Below are 13,366 nucleotides of genomic sequence, written 5' to 3' on the forward strand. Positions count from 1 at the left end.
CTGTCTCGCCAGACTCTGGGCTGAGGTGGGGGGGTCTGAAGATGTCCGTGTCTTGACTGTTGAAGGCTTCCTGCTCTACGACTACAAGCCGTTCATTGATCCGTGTACTCATAAGCATTTTCTAGCCTGTCCATATGATGAACGCAAGAGGCGAATGAGTACAAAGGAACTCCAGTGCACCGCGACACCAGGGCTGCTTGATTGCCATGTTTGGCCCATGGACCAGGGCTGTTTGGTGGCCATGTTTGGCCCATGGACCAGGGCTGTTTGATGGCCATGTTTGGCCCATGGACCAGGGCTGTTTGATGGCCATGTTTGGCCCATGGACCAGGGCTGTTTGATGGCCATGTTTGGCCCATGCATCAGGGCTGTTTGATAGCCATGTTCAGCCAATGGACCAGGGCTGTTTGATGGCCATCTTTGGCTCATGTACCTGAAGCAATGACAGGTAATGGAGGATAATGGAGTCGAGGGTGTTCGTTTGATGGTTTAAGACCATAGATGGTCTGTATAATCAAGTGTATGAAGAAATTCTAATCCAGCTTTCAATCTGCCTCAACCGGCTCATAAATGCCTCCTAGGGTTTGGGCTACCTGAGTTTACAGAAGCTGCTAATAGATGCGCCATCATGTATATAATATCTCCCTTAACCCCATTGAAGCTCATTACGAGTTCAGCTCGTCATGAGGTACACCTCTCGTACACTCATGACGAGCTGAGCTCGTCATGAACAATGGAATCAAGAAATATCAGCACAGGATGGGAATACCATCAGCATCGATGGTGTTAATACTTTGTATGTATTTTATTTGAGGAGTTTTATATAGCACTGACCTGACCGGTGGGAATTGGATTGCTTGACATCAATTACAGGGCATGTTAAGCACAAATACAATGATGCAGACAATCCCGAAATACAAATACAGAAAAGTCACAGTGCCAGAGAGAACAGGATAGAGGTCTGACTGCCGTAGAGTCAAGTCAGAGTGAGGAGTTGATTACATCGCTCTAACAGCTCCTATCGATTCACTAGGGATTGATCGAGGAACAGGATTTTGAGCTGGCTTTTGACATTAGTAAAGGAGGGATTAGTTCTGATGTGGGGAGAAATAGAGTTCCATATTTTGGGCGCGTTTCCAGCAAATGATCTTGCCGCTGTTTTTTGTTTCCGAGCTTTCAGTGGTATGAGTAGAAGGGTGTTTGAGCTTCTGAGGTTCCTGTTCTGTCCTTCTTTTTTTAGTTTGGCCGCCAGGTATTCAGGTTTTCCGGTGTGTATGGCTTTGTGAGTGAGACAGGCTGTTCTGAAGTTAGCCCGCATTTCTACTGGGAGCCATTTGAGTTCTCTGAGTACCAGTGAGATGTGCTCATATTTCTTGAGTCCAGTGACCATTCTGGCAGCCACGTTGAGAGTAGTTTTAAGGGGAGCAAGATGTGCTTTTGGAATTCCTGTGAGGACTGCATTACCAGAATCTAGTCTTGACAGCACCAATGATTGAGTTGCTTGTTTGAGATCTTTGTGTGGATGAAAGGTTGTATTTTGTTCAATAACTTCAGGTTGAGGAAGGCACTCTTAGCTGAGTTCTTAACATGTTTGGTCATGTCCAGTTTCTGGTCTAGCGTGATGCCTAGTGATTTAACAGAGTCCGCTAGGGTGAGGTTTCCATTGAGCGTATCAATAGATTTTAGCCAATCTACCATTTGGGGGTTCTCTGCTTTGTTTGATATGAGGAGTAATTCAGTTTTGTCGGGATTACATTTTAGGTGATTACTTGTCAACCAGAATTGAACTTCCTTCAGTATGCAATTGAGACTTTGAATGTCCTTCGCAGAGGAGATTTCCGAGTAGATCTGCGTATCATCAGTATACAGATGGAAGGATATGTTAGCTTTTTTGAGTGGGGTGGTGAGGGGTTGCATGTAGATGTTGAATAGTTGAGGGTAGAGCACTGACCCTTGAGGAATTCCCCTGTTGACTGGGTGCAGGTCAGATTCAAAGTTGTTGATTTTGATTCTCTGGGAGTGGTTGTGTAAGAAGGAGGAGAACCATTTGAGGACTATCTCATCAAGCCCCACCCTTTCTTGCAGAGCCTTGATGAGAAGTTTGTGATCTACTGGGTCGAATGCAGCCGATAGGTCGAGGAGAATAAGGAGACAGCATTGATCTTAGTCCAGAGATTTATGGATGTCGTCGATGATGTTGAGGATCGCGGATTCGGTGCTGCAGCCTTTCCTGAAGCCAGATTGATGGGAGTCAAGAAAGTTGATACTGTCCATGTGTTGCGTTAGTTGTTGTAATACACATCTTTCTAAGATTTTGGACAGAAGAGGGAGGCTGGAGACAAGTCTGAAGTTGTTCAGATCGGACGTATCCAGGCCAGGTTTTTTCAGCAGTGGGGTGACTTGACTCACTTTGAGGCAGTCTGGGACAATTCCGCTTTTTAGGGAACTGTTTATAATCTTGCACCAGAGTGGGGCTAAGGCCCATTTCAATTTTTTGGTCATTTGCGCAGGTAGAGGGTCAAAGACGTGCACGGAGGGCTTGGAGTTGGAGATCAAGTTGATTATCTCAGCTTCAGGAATGGGGTGGAAGAGTAACCAGGGTTTGGTGTGGGGTAATAGAGAGGTGCCATGTGATCCAGCCGTGCTGCTATTGAAAAGCGGGTGCTGTTATGGACCAGAGAGAGCTCGATCTTGGAGATCTTATCATTGAAGAGGTTGGCAAAGTTATCGCAAAGTTCTTTAGATGCCTATACAGTGGACATGGCTGGTTTGGATGTTTGTTGTCTGATGATATTGAAGAGCTCCTTAGGTCTATTCTTTGCATTGTCCAGTGTGGAGCAGAAGTACGTGGATTTTTTGTGCTTGATGTGGTTGTTGTACTTCTTCCGTACTGATCTGAGTTGATCGCGATGGATAGTAGTAGACTTGTTCCCCCAGCGTCTTTCTGAGGCTCTAAATTGTCTCCTTTCTTTGTTTATGTCTGAGTCAAACAATGATCTGGAAGGAATGGCTCTGCTTTTTTTTTCTTCAGGGGTGCGAGTTGATCCGGCAGGACCCCCATGTTCGCATTGTAGAGCGAGGTGAGATCTTTTGTAAAGAGAAGCTTGTTGCCGCGGGGAGGAACGTGCTTAGCCTCTGTTCCATGATGTCCAGAGTAATCTTGGTGAGATTTCTAGACCATTTGGGTGGGATTTGTGTGGGAGGCCGGAATAGCACTTCTTGGTTGATGTGGAATAGGATCATGTGTTGATCCAACCAGTCCACAGGAAGAAGGTAGTCAATCGTAATTGCATCTCGCTGAGCGATGATAGCATCCAAGGTTGCTCCTTTGTTGTGAGTTACCTCTGTAAATGTTGGAATAGATTATTGTCCCATAGAAGATTGCTTAGGGCTTGAATTAGCGTGTTGCTCGATTCATTCCATCGTAGGTTCAGATAACCCAGGATTAGGTTGTTAGCGTCTACGAGTGCGCAATGTGAAATCAGGCCGGAGAAGTGTTCCCCGAATGTGGGAGTGTTACCTTGAGGGTGTTATATTATGGTATTTTAGAGGAACTTATACCGCGCATGGCTGCCCCAGCAACAGGGGTAGAGAAGGTGACAGGGTATTGGATTATTGTCCTTAATTTTGATGTTGACTATAAGGCATTCAAAAGAGTTGTATTTACATGAGTCCATTTTCATGATTTCGATGTAGTCCTCGTTGATCTTTCCTATCATTGTTTACGATAGTAAAACCAGGGAGCACAAGCATATCTAAGTATGGTGGTGAGATCTCATTTAGCCAAGCCTCTGTGATAAATGCAATGTCTATGTCTTGAGAGAGGATGGCTTCTGCTAATTCTGTTGCATGTTTAGTGGCTGATCTGCAATTGATGAGCATGCAGCTGGTGGAGAACCCTGATTTGTTGAGATTGTTTCCAGGAGGGGCCCTAGGTATGGAGGTGAGGAGGGGCGGGGTCTTGGGTTTTTTGTAGGGGGGTAGTCTCTTCTGACGCCCGTGATTACTTGAATTGTAGAGTTGGGGAGGCTGAGGGAGGTGAGTGGTATGTGGATGCTAGAACTGCTGCTTCTTCTTCAGACATTGCAGCTATGGTTCTAGTAGGTCTGCGTGTCTGGGTCTAGTCCTCCTTTCTTGGGAAACTCTGGGGCAGATTTACTACAAAGTAACGCAGCACGGTGCAGCAAGTCATTTTGCTGCGCCGTGATGTCGTAGTTTGGAAAGCACAGAGACGCGACATATTTACAAGAATATGTTTCATCTCTGTGCTACTCTAGCCCTGGCGCAGAAACTGCTGCCATGCGCCAGTGAAGGCACTCTTGCACCAAGGGGACATTCTTTTTGTGAAGGAAGGGACACCTTCCTGCACAAAAACAATCACAAGAGGCTTTTCCTCTTTCAATGTTTGCTGTAGAATGCAGCACGCATTAAAAGAAGAAATAACGAGGAGGAATGAAAACATTTCTCCTCGTTGAGCCTCCCTACGCCACCTCTAGGGTTGCGTAGCATTCAGACGTATCTCCAGATTTACGATTTCTCATAAATCTGGAGATGTGTCTTGTTCCAAGAGTGTTGAGTGGGAACACCTGCAGCATCACCCATAGAACGCCCCTTCCACGCACTGTGCTGCGTGTGAAGGGGCCATATTTACAAGTAGAGGAAAAGTCACGCAGGGTGGCTTTTCCTCTCCTTGTAAATATGGAGGAGCCCACTGCGCCACCAGTACGTCACATAAAGTGACATGGTGGTGGCGCAGGGGCCTTGTAAATCTGCCCCTCTGTGTCTGGGAAGCCAGGGCTATGGTTCTTGTGTGACTCAGTAGCAAGGTCTCTGCGTCAGTTCCAGTGGGACACTGTACCCGGGTCGCGCGGGTGGTTGAGGTTCTATTGGGTGTTTTGGAAGGTTAAGGTTGGTCGAGTTGGAGACTTAGGTCAGGGTTGCTGGGGTTTTCGGGATTGATCGAGGCCGGATAGGATTTCATTTAGGACCAGTAATATTATTTCTAACTGACTTTCTAAGAGGGTCAGACGCTGCGCCATGTTTTCCCGAGCTGGGGAGATGACGGCTTGGTCAGGGCCTTCTTCTGGTCAGGGGTCCGGACTGAGTTAAGTTTTCTGTTGCTCTTTGTGTCTCTTGCTGTTTGTGTTGTTTTGCTGCCTCTCTTTTCAGCCCTCTCTGACGGATGCCAAGGGTCATGACGGAAATTCAGCCTCGTGATTTCTGCAGGGGTGGCATAGTGATCGGGGGATGTGAATTCTACAGGGGTGACATAAAGGTCAGAGGCCAGAGCCCGTGGTTTAGGGTTCAAGTGTTCCTGCTGCTGTGACTGGGGGGCAGTTGGGTCTGAAGTTTGTCGCAGGGTTAGGGGACGCGCTTTGCGGGGGCGCAGGAGTGAGTGGAGGCTCGAGAGGGGAGTGCAAGGGGACTGGGAATTAATGTTTGCTCCATCTGGAGGGACAGGTTGTCCGGGGAAGGGAGTTGGGAAAAGGAAGGTCAGAGCTTGTGGAGATGGGCGGTTCGAAGTGTAGGGAAGAGGGAGTCAAAGGCCTCTAAGTTCTCATTGTTAGCCTGTATCAAGATTGCGCCATTTGAGTAAATGGTCACTGAAGTGTTGAGTGATTAGGGAGAGAGGTCGTCAGTTTGCAGCTGTGTGAGGTGGTGAGGTGAGGCGAGGAGATGCGAAGTAGCATTCTTAGTGTGGTGTTCCAGTTATCCGGGCTATCCATGTGAAAGATGAGATCCATCTTTATCTGCGCTTTGGAGGCGCAATGGTAAGGGTCTGCGAATAGTGTATCTGGGTATTTTCTGCTTAGTGTATGTTTAAATTTTCTTTTCGCTTTTGAGGAGAGGTTCGGGGGGGGGGGGGAATATAATTGCGAAGGAGTTCTGCCTTGTGGTTTCATGTGGGTCGAAATAGAGGGGCTGGTGTAAATGTATGTGCTCGGAGACTTTATTGCGTTTCTTTGACTAAGGGGCTGTACTTCCGCTATGGTGAGGGATTTGCCTTGATCAGGGAGTGTCGACTGGGGGAAGCTGGACACTCTGGGAGGTAGAGCGGCGCGTGGAGATCCTTGCTGGCATAGGAACTGTGGGGCTAGATTAAGGGAGAGCTCAGGCGTGCGAAGGAGGGGATAGGTGTCAGTGAGTTCATATTGTCCTGTTCTGCAGTGGAGGGACGTCAATGTGTTGGACTGAGATGCGGGGGTACTCACCCCATGCACGTGACATAGCAGGTGGTTTGCGGGGAGATGCGATGAGGGGTCCAGCAGCTGGAGGTTTGAATGGATTGGTACCTTTATTATAGGGGGGAGTGCAGATCAATGCTTTCTGTGTAGGTGGCAGAACATATTGGTTGTCGCTGTATTCACCGAGTCCCAGCAGCCGCCATTAAAGGTTCAGGTAGACTGGCAGAGGAGGAAGGACTTCGTTGTCTTATTTTTCTAATGCCTGTTAGAAATTGGATCCCCGGGTGGCCAAGGCTCGCGCCAAAACCAGTCAGAGACCACCACCCTAAGTCAGGGCAAGGGAGTTACACACCAAGATAACCCCTGCTCACCCCCTTGGTAACGTGACACGAGCAGTAAGGCTAAACCCGGAGGCAATGTGAGTTAAGCAACGACACCCAAGGCCCACCACAAAGGAAACTCCACACAAGGTTATATATAAAAATAGCCTTTGTATTATACCAAAACACATTACATAAAAACACACACTTTACAATGTGCCAACAGGCACGGGCAGAATTTACAGGGGAAATGTACAGGACAGGGCCACCTGGACCACTGTCAGGAATATGCATTTGTAGATTTTAGAATACTTGTAGAAATTAGCACTTAGAACATAGAATGGAAGGCGCCAACCCCATCGGGGAATGGCGTCGTTAGTGGCAGCAAAAGGGCCGACCCGGAGCCGGGTCACTTCCGGTTTGCGTGACCCGGAAGTGATCGTCGCGTCAGGACCAATGGGGACAAACGCCGAGGCACGCCCCGGAAGCGTTAGTAGGGCGCGAGGCTTAAAAGCCCGCGACCAGCTTAGAGGCCCCCTCTTTGTCCTGCTGATCATCCAGGAGTCGGACGTCTCCAAGAGAAGACATCGTGGGAGCATCGCGTTCGAGTCTACAGCGAGAGTTACCCCGACTCGTGGTTTAGGTTAGCGGGCCTTGCAGTGTGTGCTAGATTCCCTTAAATGTTTTTATTTTTTTTTTCTCAACTTTTCGTGCCTAGTTTCTTTTAAATCTTGTTGGCAGGGGGGGGGTTTGCTGCGGTGAATCCTCGTGTCCGGGGGGAGGGCGAGCGCTCGCGCTCGAACATCCGATTTCCTGGGCCCGGGCCCATTCGCCGCGCGGTGGGCCTAAAAAAGTCATTGCGTCTCGCGATAAATTTTAACAGTGTTTTCTTTAAGTGCAGGATGCCGTCGAAGAAGGTACCGAAAGGTAAACAACCCGCAGCCAAGAAGGAGGAATTCCTTGCCTTTACCGAACTGCTGGAGTTCACAAGAGAGAAGGGCATGGATTGGGTGCTGAAGAACATGAGAGATGGGGCTAAAGCTGATGCGAACTCTCAGGAGGAGAGGGGGAGAGGCAAAAGAGCGAAGCAGACCCCAGAAAAGCTTAGAAGCTCGGCAAGAGGCAAGCGGGCTAGGCCAACGGATTCACGATCAATATCACCAGGTGAGGAGGAGGCGCCAGAGACAATTGATTCGAACTCAGGCGCAGAAAACGACCCAGATGACGCCGATGGGCAGTATGAGGCAACTAGGCCTACACAGATAGGAGGGTTCCCAGTCACTTCTGTGGGGGGGTCCGGTCCGCACGGTATGTTACCGCCAATAGTGGCGCAGCCGGGTAGCGGAGTATCGCAAGTTTGGGTTCAGCCCGGTGGGGTCGCTCAGTTACCAGGGATGCATTTATATGGGTCACATGGTCAAGCGATAGGTAGCAGCCCGGTAAGCTCAATGTTTCCTGCTTACACAGCTCACGGGTCCCCCTTAGCAATGACTGCTTTCTCTAATCTGGGATGTCCAAGTCAGGGCTCAAGGGCGAATGCCGCGGGTGAGGTTCCGGGTCCCAATAATGGCCAGATGCATGGAGGGTTTGGGGGGCAGCCAGCTGGTTCCCCGTTATTAGCTTTCAGCCCTCTAATGTTCGGTTCTTCCTCGATGACCTTATCGCCATCCGCGGGGATAACCTGGCACGTCCCTGCAGATATGAAGGACAGGATTCTCAGAGGCGAATACATAGAAGTGTTCGACCTTATCAATGCGGGGGTGGCGGCCGGGAAGTCCAAAGCCGGAAAGGAGGGGGATTACAATCAAAAGAAATCATGGGTAGAATGGTCCATGAAGAATTGGATCACGGGATTTGCAATATATGCCGCTGTTATGCTTGAGAAATACCCTGTTTTAGGCCCACAAATGATGAGCTATATATCATTGATTCATGGAGCGGCAACGGAGTTTCCAGGCCAGGGGTGGCTGAAATATGATAAAATGTTCAGGCAGATGAAGGCAGTTCACCCGGGTATAGCTTGGGACCAACGGGAGATTAATTTGTGGCATACAGTCTTTTATTCCACCCCTTCAACGCCTACCCCAGTACCTTCAGCTCAGAGCCAGTCCTTTCGGACTGACAAAGGGGTCGTTGAGAAAAAACAGGCCTGCTGGCAGTTTAATAGGAATGAGTGTACCAGGGGGGTCTCGTGTAAATTCAAACACTGTTGTTCCTACTGCGGGGTACCTCCCATCCCGAGATCAGGTGTTTTAAGAAAACCGGTAACCCCAAAGAACAAGCTAGCCACGGTGCCCCAAAAGGGAAGCCAGCTAAGACCCCCGACAAAACTCCCAACTCCAATTAAGCGGCATGTCCTGACACACCTCCTCAGTAAATACGATAATCTTGGGGAGGCTCAATTCCTACGGCATGGTTTTACAATTGGCTTTCGTATCCCGTCTTCTGCCCCCCCTTCCAATGTCCCGCCTCGCAATCAGAGCTCAGTGTTGCGAAATATGGAGGCAGCTCGAGAGAAGATCATGAAGGAGGTAGCATTGGGGCGGGTTGGGGGCCCTTTCACAGAACCACCTACCCGTATTTTGGTTTGTTCCCCTTTGGGTCTAGTTCCGAAAAAGGAGGAGGGTAAATTCCGTCTGATCCATAATCTGTCGAGTCCCCCAGGGCTCTCTGTGAACGATAAATTAGACCCGGATCTGTGTTCAGTGAAGTATACCAAATTTGACACACCATTGAGAAATTGCAGGCACTCGGGGAGGGAGCCCTAATGGCTAAAGTCGATATTGAATCAGCCTTTCGATTACTGCCCGTGCACCCGGACGACACCAGGTTCTTGGGCTTCACATTTGACGGTAACTATTTTCTGGATTTGTGCATGCCTATGGGGTGTTCTATTGCCTGTGCAGTTTTTGAGACTTTCGCTAGGTTCCTAGAGTGGGCGGTCGAACAGTTTCTGGACTCGGACAACTCACATGCTGTAGTCCACTACCTGGACGATTTTCTGTTCATGGGGCCCGAGGGTTCCCAGTCGTGCAGGAAGGCCCTGCTGGGCTTCCAGCGCTTGGCTGAGGCGCTCGGAGTACCCTTGGCGGCGGAAAAAACCGAAGGCCCGACCACGTGTTTGACCTTCTTGGGAATAGAGATTGATACGACAGCAGGAGTGTGCAGGCTGCCAAAGCTCAAGGTCGATGCATTTAGGGCCGCTATTGATGGCTGCCTGGGGGCAAGGAAGGTAACCTTACATCAGCTACAAGTTCTTCTGGGCCAACTGAACTTTGCTCTGCGGGTCATACCTATGGGCAGGGCCTTCTCCAGGAGTATAGCGAGGGCGATGTCCGGTTTGCGGGCCAAACACCACAGAGTGAGGCTCTCGGCCGAGGTTAGAGAGGATCTTTTGATTTGGAAAAGTTTTTTGAGGGACTTCAATGGCACGGTATTGTGGCGAGCAGCCTGTTCCTCTAATACGGATCTTGAGCTATTTACCGACGCTGCAGGTAGTATTGGTTTCGGAGCTATATTCGGTCCAAAATGGTGTATGCAGTGCTGGCCGGATGACTGGATCGAGCGAGGCCTGACTACTAACATTTCCTTCCTTGAACTTTTCCCCATAGTGGTAGCTTTACACCTGTGGGGAGATCTGCTGGCAAACAAGAGTATAATATTCTGGTCGGACAATATGTCCGTAGTCATGGTGATTAACAGCCAGAGGGCCACCTGTGCTTGGGTACTCAGGTTGTTGAAAGAATTGGTTTTGCAATGCCTGAGCCATAATGTCCAATTCACTGCGAAACATGTTCCAGGTGTGGAAAACAAAGTGGCTGATGCATTGTCTCGTTTTAAGTTAACAGAGTTCCGGGAGCATTGGCCCCATGCGGAGACGTCAATGTCAGCCTTCCCAGCGGAGCTATGGAAGTTTGGTGCCCCACAGCCCCCGAGTTGGTAGCTGCATCCTTGGCCCCAAGGACTATGAGTATGTATCAGAGGTCATGGGAGTCGTATATGGCATATCTGAGGGGGGTGGGCGTAGCGGACATCTTTGACCCCCTGAGTGTATTAGGCTTCATCGTGCAGCAGAAAGGGCAAGCGAAGTCGGTAGCATTCATGAAGAGGCAGCTGTCGGCGTTAGCATTTTATGCGGGTCTACGGGGGGTTCCCGATCCGACAAAGGATCAAAGAGTTCGAAGAGCAATGAAAGGTTGGGAGCGCCTAGCGCCTGGGGAGAAAGATTATAGGAGGCCGATAGATGTAGAAAAACTGATAAGAATCTTAGGAGCTCTCCCCTTCGTTTGTTTCTCCCAGTATGAGACACAGTTGTTCCGGGTGGCCTATACCTTAGCTTTTTGCGGGGCGCTGCGAATTTCAGAATTACTTCCGGCGTCCAAATCGGATAAGGAAGGGGGTCTGAGGTGCTCTGACCTAATCGAGTCCAAAGGTGTCCTGCGGCTTAGGGTGCGGAGATCAAAGACGGACCCGCTGGGTAGAGGTACCTGGTTGCAACTGGGTAGAGTAGAGGGTGAGCCCTTCTGTCCGGTCAATTTGCTTAGGGTATTTCTCCAAGTCAGGCCCCGGGGAGCAGACGAGAGACTTTTAATTCATGAGAATGGGTTGCCACTTACCAGGTTCCAGTTCACTCGAGTAGTAAAAATGGCCTTAGCCCGGATCGGAGTGGATCCGGCCGAATTTTCATCACATTCATTTAGAATTGGAGCAGCGACAACGGCTGCTGGCCTAGGCCTACCCGAGCAGGTAATCAAAAGGTTGGGTCGCTGGAAATCATCTTGTTATGAACGTTATATTCGCCCGCAATTAGTCTAATGTATCTTCGCTTGCTGTCCTTTGTGAGAATCGGCTGCCAGTATCTCTTCACATTGTACTCTTATTTACTTTAGGTACCTCCCCTAAAAGAACCCAAATCTGTTGGTGTGGCCACTCCTTCATTCGCAGGGCCGGGGAGCATTTCGAAAAGACACTCAGGGACAGGGTGACCATGAGGCGAGGTTGTGACCATCATTGGGTGGGGATAGGCGGGCAGCGCCTGGCGGACGTCACGAGGGATGTGAAAGCGGCTTTGGCAAAAGGCATGCCTTCGCCAGATGTATTCGTGTTGCACTGCGGAGGCAACGACATGATCCCGGGCGGTAGGAGAGAAGTGAAGGAGTCCCTATTTTCTACCCTAGCAGCAATCAAAAACATTTTGCCAGAAACTATAGTTTTGTGGTCAGAAGTCATCCCGAGACTCGTTTGGGCTCGGGGCGCACCCATGAAGGCAATAAACAGATCCGTCAAAAGGCTGAACCAATCAGTGGCGGAAATCTTGAAAAAATCGAGTATTACAGCGATTCGCCATAAATTAATTCAGGCAGAAAGGCCGGAGCTATATGCAAAGGACGGAGTCCACCTGTCGGAGGCGGGTATGGAGATATTCATAGAAACAGTTCTAGGAGCCGTCTCCGAAGCCCTTGAGCGCAGGGGGGGGAGGTCGAGTCCGCCAGTAAGCTCCTCGTCCTGTGGCGGGGTTCCGGACAAGAATACCACGGGAACTTCTTGTCTAGAGACAGTTAACTCTGAACAGGTTTGCTAGATCAGTATGGACTCTGGGCTGGCGGGAGAGTTGGGGCCGACCTGCTGGTGGCCTTGGCTTTTCAGCCCTACCCCAGAGGCCGCTGATTGCCCAAGTGGGCGCTTTCCTCACCTGCGGCCCCGTTGACCAGAAGGGGGTTAACGTTATGGGGCAGGTGATCTGGATTGTGGCCTGCTGGCGCAACCCTGAAGTCAAATAAAAGGCCCAGTGGAATGGGCGGTGAATGTATATATTGTATTATAAGTGAAAGTTTATTATTAAATACTGCATTGGAATATGTATGAATAAATAAAGACATTGCTGGGTCAATGAGGTAATTGACCAGAGAACTTAAAATAAACAAGCAGCACACTGCAGAAAATCAAGTACGACTCCCGAGTTTGATGTGGGGTTGGGTCCTTGTAAAGCATGCAGTGTGGCGGGGGAGAATGCACTTTGTCTGCCAGCTATACAAAATTACTGTAGCACAAAATAGGACATAGAGCACACAACCAGTAACTACTGGTACCAGCTAAGTACCCCCTACGCAACCCTAACCACCTTAGGAGAATATTACGCAGGGAACCTGGGCTTCACTAGCACACCTGTACTAGAAAGAACAACGACCTAAGTATCACCATACATTTAGGGGTATAAGCAAGAACACTTTACACATGATGCATAAACATACATTCAGCGGTATAGGAGAAAAGCACATGACGCATAAAAACATTCAGCGGTGCAGCATAGAACACAATTGCGCAGAAATCACATTAGGCCACAACCAGTGACTGTCCCAAATGTCAGGGGCCTGAACGGAGAAGCTGCCCACTAAGTGCTAGGCAGCTGGGGAGACAATGGGGCCAAAGCTGGAGCCTCGTGGCCCTAAACAAATACAATGTCCCCCTGAGCATCTCAGGCTCTGAATAGAAATATGCCCCCGAAGTGATGGAGCCTCGTGGGCTCTAAAGCAAATGTGCCCTACACGTTGGAGTCCCTCTCGAGGGACTCGAAAAACACAAATGCCCCCAAGAGCCTTCGTGGGCTCTGCAAAAAGATGGCCCCTTCTGCGGAGGGTAGGAGCCTCTCAGGGCTCGAACAAAGAATGCAGGGACTCAGAAAAAGACCACGGGAGAGCCTCACGGCCTCTGATTCTCACAATGCCCCCGGGAGCCTCGTGGCTCCAAACAAGAATGCCTCCAGACAGGGGAGCCTCTCGGGCTCAACTTAAAAAAATGCCTCGAGCCGCGCAGACTCTATTATAGCACCGGCAAAGGGCAGGGGGGGCGGGCACCGGCAAT

General features: G+C 49.6%; 1 protein-coding gene across 1 annotated transcript; it reads left to right on the forward strand.

The window, feature by feature from the left end:
- The first annotated feature begins 10,606 nt into the window (after positions 1–10,606).
- On the forward strand, positions 10,607–11,320 carry LOC147729432 (uncharacterized). Its single transcript, XM_086959848.1, has one exon. It carries the CDS (start codon positions 10,607–10,609, stop codon positions 11,318–11,320), a length of 714 nt encoding a protein of 237 aa, XP_086815974.1.
- Positions 11,321–13,366: the final 2,046 nt, after the last annotated feature.

The sequence above is a fragment of the Lissotriton vulgaris genome, chromosome 2_2 (genome assembly GCF_964263255.1).
Source record: "Lissotriton vulgaris chromosome 2_2, aLisVul1.2, whole genome shotgun sequence".
In the NCBI taxonomy this organism is placed as follows: Eukaryota; Metazoa; Chordata; class Amphibia; order Caudata; family Salamandridae; genus Lissotriton; species Lissotriton vulgaris.

Bases quoted from the DNA above. Each gene is read 5' to 3' on its own strand.
- LOC147729432 (XM_086959848.1), top strand. From the start codon at position 10,607: ATGAAGAGGCAGCTGTCGGCGTTAGCATTTTATGCGGGTCTACGGGGG.